The 16,655-nt window shown below is 37.1% G+C and overlaps 1 protein-coding gene across 4 annotated transcripts in view; it reads right to left on the reverse strand.

Moving 5' to 3' along the window:
• Positions 1-16,642, reverse strand: part of LOC121388953 (glucose-6-phosphate isomerase-like) — a 31,050-nt gene extending 14,408 nt beyond the window's left edge. For 3 of the 4 annotated variants that reach the window (XR_005960028.1, XM_041520500.1, XM_041520501.1), the window contains exons 1-8: positions 16,474-16,642; positions 11,331-11,421; positions 10,748-10,885; positions 7,954-8,088; positions 7,515-7,658; positions 5,402-5,473; positions 5,095-5,139; positions 4,557-4,610 (exon numbers count right to left, since the gene is read on the reverse strand). Coding sequence is in view for 3 of the 4 variants with exons in the window: in XM_041520500.1 (XP_041376434.1) it covers positions 4,557-4,610; positions 5,095-5,139; positions 5,402-5,473; positions 7,515-7,658; positions 7,954-8,088; positions 10,748-10,885; positions 11,331-11,421; positions 16,474-16,610 (816 nt within the window). In the remaining variant the exon portion in view is untranslated. Of the gene's footprint in view, positions 1-4,556; positions 4,611-5,094; positions 5,140-5,401; positions 5,474-7,514; positions 7,659-7,953; positions 8,089-10,747; positions 10,886-11,330; positions 11,422-13,579; positions 13,662-16,473 lie in introns of those variants that run through there. The other variant, XM_041520502.1, reaches the window with a different exon arrangement.
• Positions 16,643-16,655: the final 13 nt, after the last annotated feature.

A 16,655-nucleotide genomic window follows, 5' to 3' on the forward strand; every position in this document is an offset into this window, starting at 1 on the left:
AATATGAAGGCCTACTTTGATTTAACAACAAATAGCGATGTATGTCGACACCAGTCAATTTTCGGAACCTGATTTTGGTTTCGTACAAAGCAAATAAAACAAACCCAACGGTATTTGTTTTGTATATGATATATTTGACAAAAGGTACTTTTAATATTTTGTCAAGAATTATGATAAAGTAAAAAGTAAACAGCGTTGTCTGCCTGTTATGTTAATTTGTCACAGCTTGTGTTATTTAAATTGTTAATTAGGCCTACACGTTGTATTCTGAAACAGAAATGAAACGGAATTTACAAAAACATGAAACGGAAACGTTTTTTTTAAAACGGAAAACCACTGGGTCTAAGTACACCAAAAACATGTTAGTTCAGTGAGACAACAATTGGCCGAGAAAAGTGCAAGGCAAGTGTTATCCAGACAAAAAATTCCGGCACCAGTGCATGTGAAAAGTGCAAAGAATAAAGTCTTAGCAATCCTCACATGTGGATTCAGTAGACATCCCTCTCTGTGTGCAGTCTAGAATCCAACAGCAACCCTCAACAGCGACGAGGACGGCTAGTGTTCACCAGTGTCTGCACAGCCACCACAGGACCCAGATGATGGAAGCCCTCGACATCCTCAGTGGAGACATCCCTCAGATAATAATTCGCAAATATGGAGTCAGTCGCCAGTAATAATGTGCTGGATAGGAGTGTTGCAGTGCAAAGACATGGTGGCGGCCAGTGCATGCAGTTCATGCGGATTGGAGGCAGTGGAAGCAGACAGAATAGTCAATCTAATCCAAGTAGAAACAGTGTTCTTAGTAATGTCTTTTAAATGCAACTGGTGACACGAAAGGAACAATCTCGACCGGTATTGTCGAAACGAACAAGTCCTTTCAATATAGTGGTACAAAGCACGAACCGGACACAAAGCCAAGTCTTCAGTATCGGCCGGACCCAGGGTAGACGATAATGCTTGAACCACATACGTTCGTGGCTGTTGATCAGGTAACTGATTTTTAGCCACAAAGTTCATTAGAAGCCCCAAGGAAACCGACTGACGATCACGATGAAATCGAAAAAGGTCGACATCCAAGGCATGAATTTCCGAGACTCAAGCAGCCGTTGCAAACCCCAACAGAAAAACTGTTTTCCCCGAGTTAAAAGTTCTAATGACTCTTCAATTGGCTCATATGGTGCAACCGTCAAGGACCTCAAAACCAGAGTCAGGTCCCACTTCGGAGGATGAAAACGACGAACTTGACCCTCCAATTTAAAGCTCTTAACCATCTTATGAATTTCAGGGATGACAGAGAGCTTCGTTCCAGTAGCCGGATCACGAACAGTAGCAATGATCGAGACGTAACCCGCAATCGTCGAGCCTTTCAACTTCAGTGACGTCCGAAGGTACATCAGTTAGTCTGCCAAAACGATGGACTGGAATCTTCTGAGGCTTAATGTGTTGTCGCAGACACCATCTATGAAAACACAACCATCGGACATTATAGGCCACTGTAGTAGATGATCGATGAGCCTTCAAAATTGCCGCAGTAGACTGTGAAGAAAACCCTTTCTTCTTCTTCAGACCTTTGGCAATAAGGTCCACGCATGTAGCCGGAACAAGTGTGGATTTGGATGGTAGAGCCGAGATGTGGGGTGCCGCAGTAGATGGTCCCACTCGGGCAGAGGCAACGGATGTGGATAAGCGAGACTGATTTGATCTGGAAACCACACCCTTGATGGCGATCAGCAACAGGCGACATCAGTATTGTTGAAACCGCTGTAACACCCAAGGCAGCAGGATCGGCGGTGGAAAGGCGTATGCATCCATCTGATCCCAGCTGATGGCGAGAGCATCGAGATCGAACGCATCTGGATCTGGAACTGGCGATACATAAACCTGAAGCTGATGGTTGAACTTCGTGGCGAACAGATCGATGTTCGGAGTCCAAAGACGCTCGCACACCCAACGAAAGGCGTCTGAATGTAGCATCCACTCGGTTGACTGCGGCGATGACTGGCGGGATAGACTGTCAGCTAGGACATTGGACACCCCTGGAATATGTCTTGCTCGCATCTGCAGAGGTACATCGTCCACCAGATCATACAGGCGATAAGTCATCTGGAGAAGACTGTCTGAGTGTGTGCCGCCCTGACGATTGATGTAAGCCGCCACCGTCACGCTGTTGGTTGCCACCATGAGAAACGCTCCAATCAACTGGTGACGCCAGTGAAGGATCGCAATGTAGACCGCCAACATCTCGAGAAGATTGATGTGTAGCACCGATTCTTCTGCAGACCACCGCCCTGACGACGTCTGGCCATTGAGGTGTGCTCCCCAACCCTCGAGTGACGCATCTGCGAACAGATGATGAGTCGCTTGAAACGGCCGCAAAGAGATGCCTCCTAAGATGTTCGATTGGCATTGCCACCACTGGAGACTGGACCGCAGGTCGATCGGCAATGGAATCATCAAGGCTGGATTGTCGTAAAGAATGTAAGGATACAGGAACATCTGGATCCGTCGTAGCTGTAGGCGTCCTCTGAGAGTCAAGTCTTGTGCTGACGTCAACAGCCCCAGCAGACTCTGCAATTCTTGAAACGATATCGGACCCAACAACACCTTCCTGATGATGGACTGGGTTTTCATCCAACGGTCGAGTGGAAGTTGCACAAGACCGCGATCTGAGTGGAGACGTGCACCGATGAATTGCAGATCTTGTGTAGGCTGCAACCAGAATTTGTCATGGTTGACAACCCACCCCAGAGACTGTAGGAACTGCAGGACAAACTGGACATGATGGACGAGCCGAGCTTGACTGGGATGTTTCAACAGGCAGTCGTCCAGGTAGGGGTAAAAGTAAATACCCTTGCTGTGAAGAACCCGCGATATTGGAGCAGTGATCCTCGTAAACAGCCACGGAGCAATTGATATCCCAAATGGTAGCACCGTCCATTCGTAATGGATTCCTTGCATTATAAATCTCAGGTACCGATGACAGGTGGCATGGATTGGTACATGAAGATAAGCGTCCTTCAGGTCTAGCCAATCTTCCGGATGAACCACAGCAACTACATCTCTGACCGTCAACATCTTGAACGATGGTGGTGACTGGAGATAATGTTTGTTGAAAAAAGCCATGTTGTGGATCATCCGTAAGTCCGCCTAGTCTTTCTTGGGCACCAGAAATATGTCGGAATAAAATCCTGGCGTGAGGTCTGACAGCGGAATGCTGCGAACGGCCCCCTTCTCCAAGAGCTTGTTGACGGTATCTTGTAGAACCCGTAAATGTGCAGCGGAGTGTAGACGCTCTCAGGGCGTACGTGTTCAGGGAGGGTCGAAAGACAATAGCAGGCGATATAGGACTGTAGTGACATACTGATCGTCGCACAATGTTTCCCATGTCTTCCAAAACTGTCGTTGTCGGCCTCCGACAATAGTCCTTTCAACCAGTGTAACAGACACCGGAAGCGTCAATTGAAATTCGTTGATCTGTGTCAAAGTGAGGGACGGGTGAAGGTCCCGAAAGGAACCTCTCCAGCACTTGAAGGCAGGTTGAGCCACAAAAGAGTTTTTGCACTTGTTGGACTCCAGCGTAGTCATCAACTGTAAAGGCTTCACAGTTGCCGAAGATTGTTGATCTTTCTCGTTGGCGGTGACGACATCAGATACCTTGCCAGCAGATAATTTAGAGGAAGACCATGGCTGCGATAACAGTTCCTTCTTGCGTTGGGAATCTAATGTTGATTTCTTCAAGAAGGCTTGTCGTCTATGGTGCGTAATCATCGTTGAGATGGACGTGATGGACGACATCAAGTATGCCAACATTTGGGCTGACTGTTGGAACAAGGAGTAACACCTGGAGTCCTTCACTTGGGTAGCCATCGCCATTAAAAAGACATCTAAGTACGATAGAACATACAAATAGCGTCGCTGAGCCGTATCCATAGTCATGGCTTGCCGATCTGTCAACTCTACTGAGGAAGACTTTCCTAAACGCTGAACATCATCATCAAGCACCGGAGCCGTATCCCGAAATGGCATGTTAAACACTGGATAAGCTCGAGTTGACCAGTGTGGAAAAGCCACGAAAGACGGAAGCAAGCCATACCGTAGAGACCGCATCAGCCGACGACCTCCGTGGTTGAACCGAACTAGTATTTTTATCAATCTAAACCAGACATAATACTTGTCAAAGTTAAAATTAAAGTTTGTCTATTTAATGATACATTATTAATTAATCATCATCTATTACATATTGGACGTCACACATTTGATAACTCTGACACAACAGTCTTCAGAGGAAACCAGCTACATTTTTCCACTGGCATTAATGGATCTTTTATATGTACTATTGCTACAGGTTTTTCTGTATAAAAATCCTATAAACAATCCAAAAACAAAATCATTAAGACAAAGTCTTCATTTGGAAAGTGTGTGCATTTAAATGTAACATATTTGATTATTGTTATTTATGCAAAATACAAAGCGAATGTGAAAATACAGTTGAATCACAATATACATCTATATACAAATACTAACTATGAAAAAACTAACAAAAAAACCCTACTTACATCCCAGAATTCAAACATGTTTTTCTCATCAATGCCAAAATCCTTAACTTTAGCCTGCAAAAAGATACATTACTTCAAATAAATGAATTTTAAACAAACAACTATGTAAACATGGAAGTGAGAAAGAAAACCTAAACTTGCTGCTTTCTCAGTATGAACTGTGTCATGTTGTTTAAGAATAACTGCTACCTGGGGTTTTTAAGTAAGAAACATTTTTTATAAATAATACTATATTATAAATAGTATTACATTCAATATCTAATAATTTAATTAAAAGTCACTTCTTCTGCGATTGAAAATCAGAATTATGACATCAGAAAATGTCCAGAACTTGTTTTGGTCTGTGACATCATTATTTGCTGGACTATCCATAGCCATTCACAAAATCATTATTTCTATAATTATCATTATGTTACCATTAAATCAGAATGATTTTATTAAGATAACCATGTCTAATTCAACTTGTTGATATAAAAAATAAAAAACCTGAAGCATTTCTGAACTTTTAAAAATAAAATTAATAACAATTATCACTTACAGTATTGGTTGACAGGGCAACAAAATGCTTAGCTACTGCTTTTGGCTGAAAAGAAAAAAGAAAACGTTCCTGTAAAAGCATCATCAGATATTTTTCACCTGCAAAATAATGAAATTGAGCATTTACATGGCTTCAGTCAACGTAGAGGAAATACATGGAGTCTTGCATCACTTATTTTCTACCTGTAAAGCAGTGAAACTAAGTATTTCCTTGGCTTTCACCAACTTCTATTGTCCACTAAAATAGTGCAATATTTCTATATGTGTTATTTAGACATACTCAATGTACTTCACATTGTCATACTCACATCTTTGGCATGATCAAGAAACCAAGTCTTTGCTGATGTAGCATTTGTTATCGTTTCCTGAGTTGTGAACGTCTGAAAACAACAAAATTAAAAAGTTAAAGTTTGTTTTGTTTAATGACACCACTAGAGCACATTAATTTATTAATCATCGTCTATTGGATGTTTTTCCAATAGTAGCAAGGGATCTTTTATATGCACCATCCCAGACAGGATAGCACAGTTGTGGTGCACTGGCTGGAATGAGGAATAGCCCAATGGGCTCACCGACAGGGATCAATCCAGGACAGACTGCGCATAAAGTAAACGCTACAACAAAATGATACCGACTGTTTAGACCATCCCAGTAAAAGACACTGTAACCCCACTCACCAGAGCCCCATTCCATGAAGCCATTTTAGCCCTAAGATCACCTTAAGTGCATAACTACCTTGTGCACTAAGGGTGATTTTAGTGCTAAAATGGCTTCATGGAACAGGGCCCTGGGCCCTGGGCCCATATTTTCAAAGCCATCTTAACGCTACAAAATCGTAAAACCATCGTAGGCTGTGATGTCACTACAGCACACGTCAAAGTTATGTCATTGCCTACAACGGTTTTACAATTTCGTAGGCTAAGATTACTTTGAAAATATGGGCCCTGGGCCTTAGTGCTAAAATCATCTTAAGTCAGCGACTTTTATTATCAAACTTAGTGATTTTAGGTGATTTTAGCACTAAGATCATCTCGTAAATGGGACTTAGTGAAGTATTGAAAAATATCAGTGAAATCAAAGTTGCCCATCACTAGTGAAAACCCCACCTTTTTCTTCTTCACAACACCTGAATAGGTAAAAAAGGTATTTCTTCAACAAGTTTTTCACTAGTGTCCCAAAATTTAATACATGTACTTCTATACTGTTTAATTATTAGTTTTAAAATATAATTATTAAAAAAGAAGTAGAAACTGTAGATTTATATAAAACTGAGTCAAAGTTGAGTTACAGCAAACAATGTTTTTAATAATGGCCAGAAGTACACTGGTGGCACCTAAGCGTTATATTTTAAAGTTAAAATATTTCTTTAAAAATATTTGTTTCACCGCCACAGTACAATGGAACAATAAATGTGTTACAACTAAAGTTATTTTAATTTTAATGTTTTTTAAACTCAAGTAATGAGCACATTTTTAGTGGGACCCTCTTGCATTCACTGGCCTGCATGACGGCACATAAGTCTGAGCAGAAAACATTAAAACAACCACTTCTGTCGCTAATGTTTACATAAAACAGCAACAAACAATAGATCTGACTTTTATACGTTCTAAATAACAAACACTTCCTGTTATAGTCTGTTTCAGAAACATTTAGATTGTGCAAATGAGATAAATATAAATGGTGTTCCATGCTCCTTAGTTTGGACAACACAAAATGACAATATAAAAAAAAGCCAATGTAAAAATATTTGATCATTATTCAACAAAAATTGTGTTATTAACTGTGTAAATGAGCACAAATAGTGTTCATTAGACATATAGGATAATCAATGGTAATTTTGAAACAGACTATAGCTAAAATAGGCCACGCTGTAAGTGCAATCTTCAAAGTCTGTGTGCAGCCATATTGGTTGTGTTGTGTCACTCGGGAGAGAAATTCAAGTATGCATGTTTACGGATTTATTTCATTTACGGATTCATAAATTACAATAAGGTATGTATTGAAGCTTTTATGTAAATTTATGTAAGTTGATATGCAAGGTTGATCATTACAACGTTGACAGACACGTGTTGACAGGTGATAGAAAAACATGTTGATCGAGGCTGGCAAAAGTATACTTTTAGTGCATTAATTCAGGGGTTTTCTCTCAATAAAAGTGTTATCGACCAGTTTTATACATATATTCACAATCAAGATGTGTTGTTTTAACAATGGTTTTGTGAATTAAATTAACGTTGTTTGTTTGTTTACAAACATAATGGTAACCCGACACTTGTTTCAAGACGTAATGTAACGTCATTAACGTGCGCAGACTTTTGTGCCGCGCAGACTAAGGTGACATGAGTGTATTCCATAATAATTGTATACTGTACTGCACTGTTAATATAATCCTGACCGAGTGTAATTATACACAGAACTTACCTTTGATGCTATAATAAACAGACTGGTTTCAGGATTCAGTTTCTTCAGGATTTCGGCCAAATGGGTTCCATCAATATTGGAAATGAAGTGAGCAGTTGGACCACACTTAAATGGGCGCAGAGCTTCTGTCACCATTACTGGTCCCTTAATAAACATTGAAACAAAAATGGAGATGATATTTTTGGTCAAAAGTATTATTTAGTACATCAACTGGATGGATGGATAGATGAATAAATGAATGGACGGACAGACAGATAAATGGATGGATGGATGGATGGACAGATAAATGAATGGAGGAACATAAATGGATAGATGGGATGGATGGATAGATGGATGATTAGACGGTTAGACGGATGATTAGATGGATGGATGGACAGACAGATAAATGAATGGATGGACAGATAAACTGATTGTATCATGCTTGGATATTCATACGTACCAGATCAGATCCTCCAATGCCAATGTTGATAATATCTGTGATGGCTTTGCCACTATAGCCTTTCCAAGCACCAGTCCGAACTGACTCTGTAAACTCGCGCATGTGTTGGAGAACTTTGTTAACACCTGGCATAACCTGGAAAAGTAACAACAGAAAATCAGTCTCCATCACATTAAAAAGCAAGTGAAGTAAATTTCAGCAGGTAAAAAATGTTAAGAATTTACATTATGGTGAACAGCTCCAACTGGATATAAACTCCTTGTTCAGTGTTTCTGCCAGAAAGAAATTTTTGGGTATGGCACTATGGAACTGAATGCAACCACTGTCAACAGGGGGTATGGGGGGCCTCCCCAAGAAAGAAAATGGGTTAAGTTTAGGGTTATGCTTAAGAAAATCATACAGTAATGATAAGAGTAATTAATTTTGTCAAAAGGTTAACTTTACAAAATAAATCTGTAAAATTATTTGGGTATGGCATCATACCCGTTTTACCGTCTGGCAGAAACCCTGTTGTCCTATCTGTGGAAATAGCATATACAACAATTCTGCTGCTTGGTGGTAGTAGAATTGTCTATTAAACAGCTTATTTCATCCTACTAACCAGAATGAATAAAAGTATTGTATTCTTTTCTGATTTAAAGGTACTTGACTTCGTTATAATGAAGACAGCAAAATCATTATACATGTTCATTATTTAGATTAGTATTTATTACATACCAGTGTAAGATATTACTCATGTCATAATAATTACTGAATATCTAACTAAAATAAACTGGGTGCATGACACGTCCTTTTCATTACTGCTAGAAAACATTAAGTGCAAAACTGCTGTTGAAAATGTTTTGTTCAGTGATTATTAATGTATCTAACCCTGTTTGTACAAAATAGCATAAATTAAAAGTGTACCATTTCGAAATATGGCCGTGAATTTAAATTGCGTTAAGATAGGCTGTTATATTTGGGCTTATTATGTATGAAGTCAAAACAATGTTGCAACAAGTGTTTGTCAAACTGCTATTCTTTTTACGGCCCTATGTACAAATTGTCAGTGTGACATCTAGTCAATCCCATTCACTCAGCTCAATCTTTGCTGGTCCGGTCAACAATTCAGTCATTATTGTGAATTTAAACACCTCATTAACTGACAATTAATGCAAGTTTCGCGCCAAAATCTAAACTGTACATTGCTGACGTCTCGTTACTCATTGTGATGTCATTTAAATTTACACAGTGTTCTCGCTGCTCCATTTAAGCGGGGCGCCCCGCCCCGCTATTCCATTTTGCCGCCCTCCTTTCACGTTCCTCGCCCTCCTTTATTTTTGAGCGCCCTCCTTTATTTTTGAGCGCCCCTCTTTATTTTCCAACACCTATCTCTGCTATTTCCAAATGTACTTTTTTCCACACAAAAAACAACGATCAGTCTGCACACTGGACATCAAAGGAAACAAGCCGCGTTGTGTACGAAAAAGCAATTGACGAAACATTTACGACAGTTACCGTAACGTAATTTAACAGTATTTTTAACAGCCTCCAATATCTGTATTCATTTGTATGTTTGATAGACACAATAAAAGTTATATTTTATGTAAGCAATGAAAACATTTTATTTTTTACGGATTCGGCAATCTCCGATTGAAAAAAAGCCCCTCTTATTTGCCGCCAAATTTGTCACGTGATCAGAACGGTCATTCTGTCTTTTGTTTCCACTAACTATCGTTTGATATTTTGTCCTCAGTTGCAGATATAATTGGTTGAAACTGATGATTTTTACTTTCTGTTATTCTGTTTATTCAGCAGTTCTTTATAAAATATTGTAAACTTTTCATTTTGAGGGAATATGAACGCTTATAAAAACAACAGAAGTGGTAGTGTTTATCATTAAAATCATTTATCTTGAGTGCCAAATACTATATACACCGTCTTTACAAAAATGAAAAATATTTTATCACAGCTATCGATTCATTCAATGAAGATGGACAAAACAAAAATGTATCTGACATTAGGAGATCACTTTACAAACATCTTTATTGTTTTTCATATATCTTGAAATCTTTATTAAAAATAATAATATTAAAACTTTGATCGGTCCAGCAAAACCGGAACTGCCCATGAATGTCAGACGGATATCATCTTCGGTTCAATTAAAAGACAAGGTTTTTTTTATAAACCCCTTTGCACTTTTTTATAGGCAAATAAAGGAGTATGTCTTTTCTCAAAGTCTACCAAACACACAACAATATGGTAACCAAACTACTCACCCCACCCCTCTACCCCTTTTTTTTTTTGCTTTTCGTTTATTGATGTGTGTTTGGGTTTTTTGAAGGGTGTGGTGCCGAGCGGCCGCCTTCCTTTAATTTTCACCCAGCGAGAACACTGTTACGTGTGACGTAGATCACTTGCTGAACCATTTCGTAGAAAAATAACGTGTAGTAGGTTTCGACATCTGCTTACTTCAGCATTGTGGCTTATTTGCAGTTGGCTTGTAATAAATAAAATACTGAACGAGCTTGCCTGTCATACCATTTTTATGAACTCGTGAACAGTGTTGGTATCCGACTCGCTTTCGTTCGTCCGATATCCAAAATAATTCACTTGTTTCATAAAAATGGTATGACAGGAAAGCTTGTTTAATATTATATATATATATATATATATATATATATATATATATACCTCTTTACTTTTGTGAAAATTAACAAATTCGACTAGATGTCAACCACATGTACATTTTATGTATCACAACTAGTATGTATCTGCTCCTTAAATTCATTTTGGGTCGCACTATAATACTTACATCATTGCCGTCCACCTTGATTGGTGTATTTGATCGATTGCGCAGGGCAATGTGTAGCACAGATCGCATTTCAGTGAAATTTATTTTTTCTCCAGTAAACATAGCATCTCTCATCTTCTCCACTTGTCGTTCCTTTGCCTGTATACAACACAAATTGATATCCATAATTAGTCACCTGTCATACTATTGTCTCAAACAGTAGCATGATGTTTCAAACTTCATCTTCAATTTACAAATTAAAATAAAGCCAGAATGCAACCAAGAGCGTTTATACTTTAAAAACATGAGCATATGACTCCAGCTTGCCTACTTAGCTTGCAACCTTTTGTTATGGATATTAATGACTGCCTCATCCCCAACAATCCCAAAACTCTAACTGGTTTGGAACTGGAATTTTAAATTAAAAATGCAGCATAAAAATACAGGTATAATTCATCTTAATTTACATAATTTTAAACAATAGTAAAATTGGTCCTACATGTATTAATATATAATTAATTGGTGAACATACAATTACATAATAGCAGCATGATCATAATTAATAGAAATTAATAATATTAGTTGTAGGAGGAAAGGTACATACCACATTAAACAGCAGTCTCATCACATCATCATTTATCAGGTTTTTTGAAAAGTCAAACAGCATACTGCCATCCTTGTACTTCAGTGTTTTACTGTGGAAAAAATAAAATTACATACAATAACAAGCATTCTGAGTGTACTGCTACCCAGCCCAACAAATGTTAGTATCTCCTAAGTTCAAGAGCCATAACAGTGAAAAATGGGTAAATCATCTTGAACGTTAAACTTGGTCTGTAACAGTACATGATAAAGCTATATGTACAACATTCTATCTCAATATCTTCAGGCATTACCAAAAACGTCCACAAAACTAATTTTCATATCGCCTAAGTTAAGGGCCATAACTCTGTCAATGATTCTCAAAGAGAATGTTACACCCCTGCGAGGTTAAAGCACTCGCAGGGGTACAATTATCAAGACTAAAAGCATTCTTTGACAGCCATGATGGATAATACGAGAATCTCGTGAGAATGTGAAATATCCATACCTGAAAATATACTAAAGTAATTTTTGTTTTATGATATATTTGAAGAAATGTATTTTTTATTTCTTTTATCTTTTAATACTTAAACTTAATATTTTGTCGAAAATTATGAAAAATAAAAACTTCCCGACATTTAATTTTTCTTTTCTTTTTTTGAACACTACCAGGGCTTAAACTTAAGAATTTGTCTCCCACTGCAATTTTGTAAAGAATTGCCATGGATGAAATGGCCCACTGACAGCAATTTTGAGCCTGCCTATGGCATTAAAAAAAAAGGTGACATTTGCAGAAAATAAACATGACCGAAAGATTATTTTGCTCTATGTAGACATATTTTAAATGCACAAATGTTGAATACTGGCAATAATATAAAATAGGTGGATACATTTTGTCACTGTTAAGGAGCTTTACCGACAGCACTTTTGTGACGTCTGTGATAATCTCTACCTACAACAATTCATATCTCAACGATGGCAATTGCCATCAGTAAGTTTGAGCCCTGCATTACTATAATGTACTCGACTCGGTTTGCAGGAAATCTTGTTATTAAAAACCTTGTACTATTTATGAAATATGGATTTCAAGTGAAATTACAGTAAGATATGTTATATTTATTGTGTACGAAGCCAAAATAAGGGTGCAAAACGTTACCTTTGTCAACCATAGTGGTTTTTAAAGTACTTACAGTGCTAACCGTGTGCTAATATTGTAGTGGTAGAATGTCAATTTTAATATTAGTGTATCTTTTGTGCATTATTGTAGTGGCTGATCTCATATCTGAGATGAAAAACTGTAAATCAGGGGTCGAATGCTATTCCGCAAATAATAAATTTCGAAACGGAATAGTAAAACAATTCTTTCAATATTCCGTCATGAAAGTGAAAATAAAGCACAGAATACCGAAAATCGCCTGCGACTATTCCGCTTACGCTTTTTCTACAGCTACATTTTTCTGCAGAACAAATCCTCGCGCTACTAAGACCGGTAAAAAATAAACATCTTTTTGATCGAGACTAATGTTTGCAGTGAGTTCGTTTGTAATTCCAGCTAGTACGCAGTAATGCATAGACTGGTATATAAACAATTGTTCGTTACGCAATGTCGTACAGGGCGACGTAGCATAGTCAGAAAAACTAGTGGTACATTAATAATTGAAGGGATAGTACATTTTTAGACAGAATAGTGGTTTTTGAAATTCACTATTCCTTTGGAATAGTGGTAAACAAATTTAATTTCAACCCCTGTAAATAATGTTAACTTTGTGCTAATAGTGTAGTCGTAGAATTTAATTAATCAATTTATTGTTATTATTTATACTGTATTACTATTAGTGCTCACCAAATATTCCTCATGAGCTCGTCTCAGACAGTATATAGTTTTAAAATACCTATAGTTAGTAAATAGTTTTATCTATGTAAAAAATATTAATTGACACAGTTTATGCGGTGCTCTGAAGAACTAGTAAAGGAATCTACTTACAACCAACATGGTTGTCAAGGGATAGGAATAGCCAGATGATATTGTACATTGCAAATTTTAACCTTCTGACTATTGCAGGCGAAATATCTCACCCGACGTCATGCCAGTTGACATACTGTACACTGTACACATGCCCCAATTCATATTTCCCTACCGTTTATGAACTTTATTTTTTGTATTTATAAAACATTTAAGTGAATATATGTCAATAAAAATTACCAACTTGTACACACTCAACGTGGTTTTTGTCAAAAATTAATCCAGTAGTCTAAAGGTTATGGGCTTACCAATACATAAGACATCTTTATGATGCCCGATTTAAGGGCAGACCTGTCAACCCTCCCGGATTCCGCGGGCGTCTCCCGGTATTTGATCAAATCTCCTTTCACCTGTGCAGGAGACAATTTCTCCTGTTAAATGACATTTTTGTAAGCATAAAAAATAATAGATCCTCTTTTGTCAAAATATCATACGGTAAGTAACTCTGCCTTTTTTTCTCATTCGGAAAATGTTGACTACTTTCGGTTTCTGAGAATGAACAGGCCGAATTGTCCCGACTGTTTAACCTTTGCCGATGTGAGAATTGTGGGATAGCCTATTTATATTGTTAAAAAAGCACATGGAGTTTTAGTTCTAATAACATCTCTGAATTGTAAAATGTCTTCCCACTGGATTACATAATGCAACTATGACAAATCTGAACTGCCGAGTTGACAGCGATACACACGATGCATGTTAAAATCACATGTCACAGCAAGACAACGAAAAGATCAATTAGCTGTATAAACATACTTGTGTCAGTTAATTTTGTATGTTTGTGCAGTAAAATGTTGGTTATAGGGTACACTTCAAGAAATTATTTTTGTACAATTAAAAAATGTTGTGTTTGACATTGACATAAAGTTACTCACGGAAATGGGTATAATTCCGGTATATTTCACACGATGTCCGTAATGAGGTTTTACTTATCATTAATGAAAATACAATGTTTATTGCATCATTATAATGATTTTAAATAAGTACCACGCCACCGTTCCTCATTATAGTAAAAACTGAACATTAATTTTTAAGATTTATATAAATTTGTCTTTGGTACTTAGGTACACTAACCACAAATGATAATGTAACGCAACCTGTAAGGCTGTAAATGTAATACCGTAAATGTACTAATTAATTAATTTTTTTCTTGTTCATGTTCTTAACATTTTGGGATAAAATATTTGGGGTTTTTAAAATATGTATTAAATAATAATAATATTTAAACTTTAAATGCCAAGATCTAAGGTTAACAAGTATATATGACATTATATAGTATTCATATAACTTATTGTAATGTTTTTTTTTTAAATCTTCCGATTTTGGGTTAAATTATGTGAATTTAACAAATCTCCTGCTTTTTTACAAAATCTCCTGCTTTTTCAACACACACCTCCTGCTTTCTCTTGACTAAAGGTTGACAGGTCTGTTTATGAGTCATGAAGAAACTTAAATATGTATACAACTACAACTTTATTTGAATGAAACGTGCAATAATAGAGGGAAATGTGCCTATGTGATCTATAGCAGTGGTGCTACGAAAAATTGGCATACAAATCCCATACAGTAACGGAGACGTAGGCGAAAGTTTCCGTTAAAATACCGTAACTATTTTCCGAACCAAATTGTTAACAACTACGAAAAATTACTCTCCTACCTTTAATTGCCGTTAGATTTCTTCCAAAGTTTGTCCAGACACAAATCTTGAAAAAACCATTACAATGACACAGATTCCACATACCAGATGATAACCATGTCACCTATATCGACTTCGCTGAGAGAGCATAGGGCAAAAATTATTTGTAATTTTGTGTCAGCAAAAAATATTACTGTTTTGGGGATTATTTTACATTTTGAAGTTTTTATGGAATATTCTTCAAGAGGGGTGAAAGGATAGGACTCACTCACTTGCCAAGACAACAGTCCACTTAGTTAAATTAACAGTCATAACTAATAGTAAAAAACGTCAATACTGTTATGATATGCCTGAATTTAAATCTGATGACGTCATTATTAACTTCATTATTCATTATAGACTTCTTGCAGTTTATCTATTATTATTTTACAAAAAATGAGTTATCCTCCTTACAGTATTAATAGATCATACTTTCAGATCGTAGTGATTCAGCGTTTATTAATTGTTGTCTGTGCACAATACTTCTGTACAGGCTATTTCTTTCCCTCTTGAAGGAATATTTTCGTTTAATGCATGCAATAATGATAGTTTGATTGGAATAGTCTGATCATATTGCGATGTACAAAACGTGAAAACCGAAGTTTGTAAAATAATTTTCTTTTGTTCAAATATTATTGTTCTCATGTGCTGAAAAAATATTTCAATATTTATAAGTAGTTTTTCATGGGTCCTTAGCAATAAAAAAATACGTTTTCAGGGCTTGAAATTAGGGACTCGACTTCAGCCGACATCGTTACAGGCAGTCTACAAGTTTTATTGTTGAAAGTGTGGAATCTGACACATTTATTTTTTATAATATTTTTTTTTGTAGTGGTTTTGGTTATGCGATTTGATGTCATGGACAAACTAACAGTCATCACTAATGGAAACAATCTAACGTTGCTGAAATTAAATCTGGTAGGAGAGTTTTTCAAACAATTTTTGTATTAACTTTGAATATTTGACAGTGTTCGAGATTCACTATTAGAGCAATAGGGACACACATCATTTGGTACAAAAACCAGGCCAGTTATCCTCCTTACATGTATTAATATGGCGGCAAAACGTGAACTTTCATTTTTATCGTAGTGAAGTGTTTATAAATGGTATCCCGGCAAAAAATATCCGCCCGTCACTCCCCCCCTATGTCCCTACCCTGAAAACCCTAACCTAACCCCTAACTAAAAATAATAATGGAGGGGACCGGGCGGATATTATACCGGTGTTTAACTGCACTTTCAGTGCACGCCTGTCGGAAAGACTTCCAAATGTTCCAGCATGCATGCTAATACTATTACTAAACATAAACCTAAGTCTGAATAAACTGAATGCTGCAATGTTTGGAAGTCTTGCCCTTATAGAGTACTCAGTTTTATTAGTAAACGTTAACATTATCGCCAATAAGAATTAATTTGGTATATTTGAACCTTTAATAACGGCGTCAGCCAAATCTTAGTGTGCATTTTTTACCTATATTTGTCAAAACGCTTTGGATCATCCTTGAACATTTGAGGCATATTAATAGATGTCCCATTCTTGTTATAATATTCTTGCAACGCTTGCCATTCCGGCGTTTGCGTTAAAAGTTTTCGTTGTAAATCAGCCATGTCCTGACGTCGACTTTGTGAGATGACTTTGACCGTCCTTGACCT

The sequence above is a fragment of the Gigantopelta aegis genome, chromosome 14, assembly GCF_016097555.1.
Source record: "Gigantopelta aegis isolate Gae_Host chromosome 14, Gae_host_genome, whole genome shotgun sequence".
In the NCBI taxonomy this organism is placed as follows: Eukaryota; Metazoa; Mollusca; class Gastropoda; order Neomphalida; family Peltospiridae; genus Gigantopelta; species Gigantopelta aegis.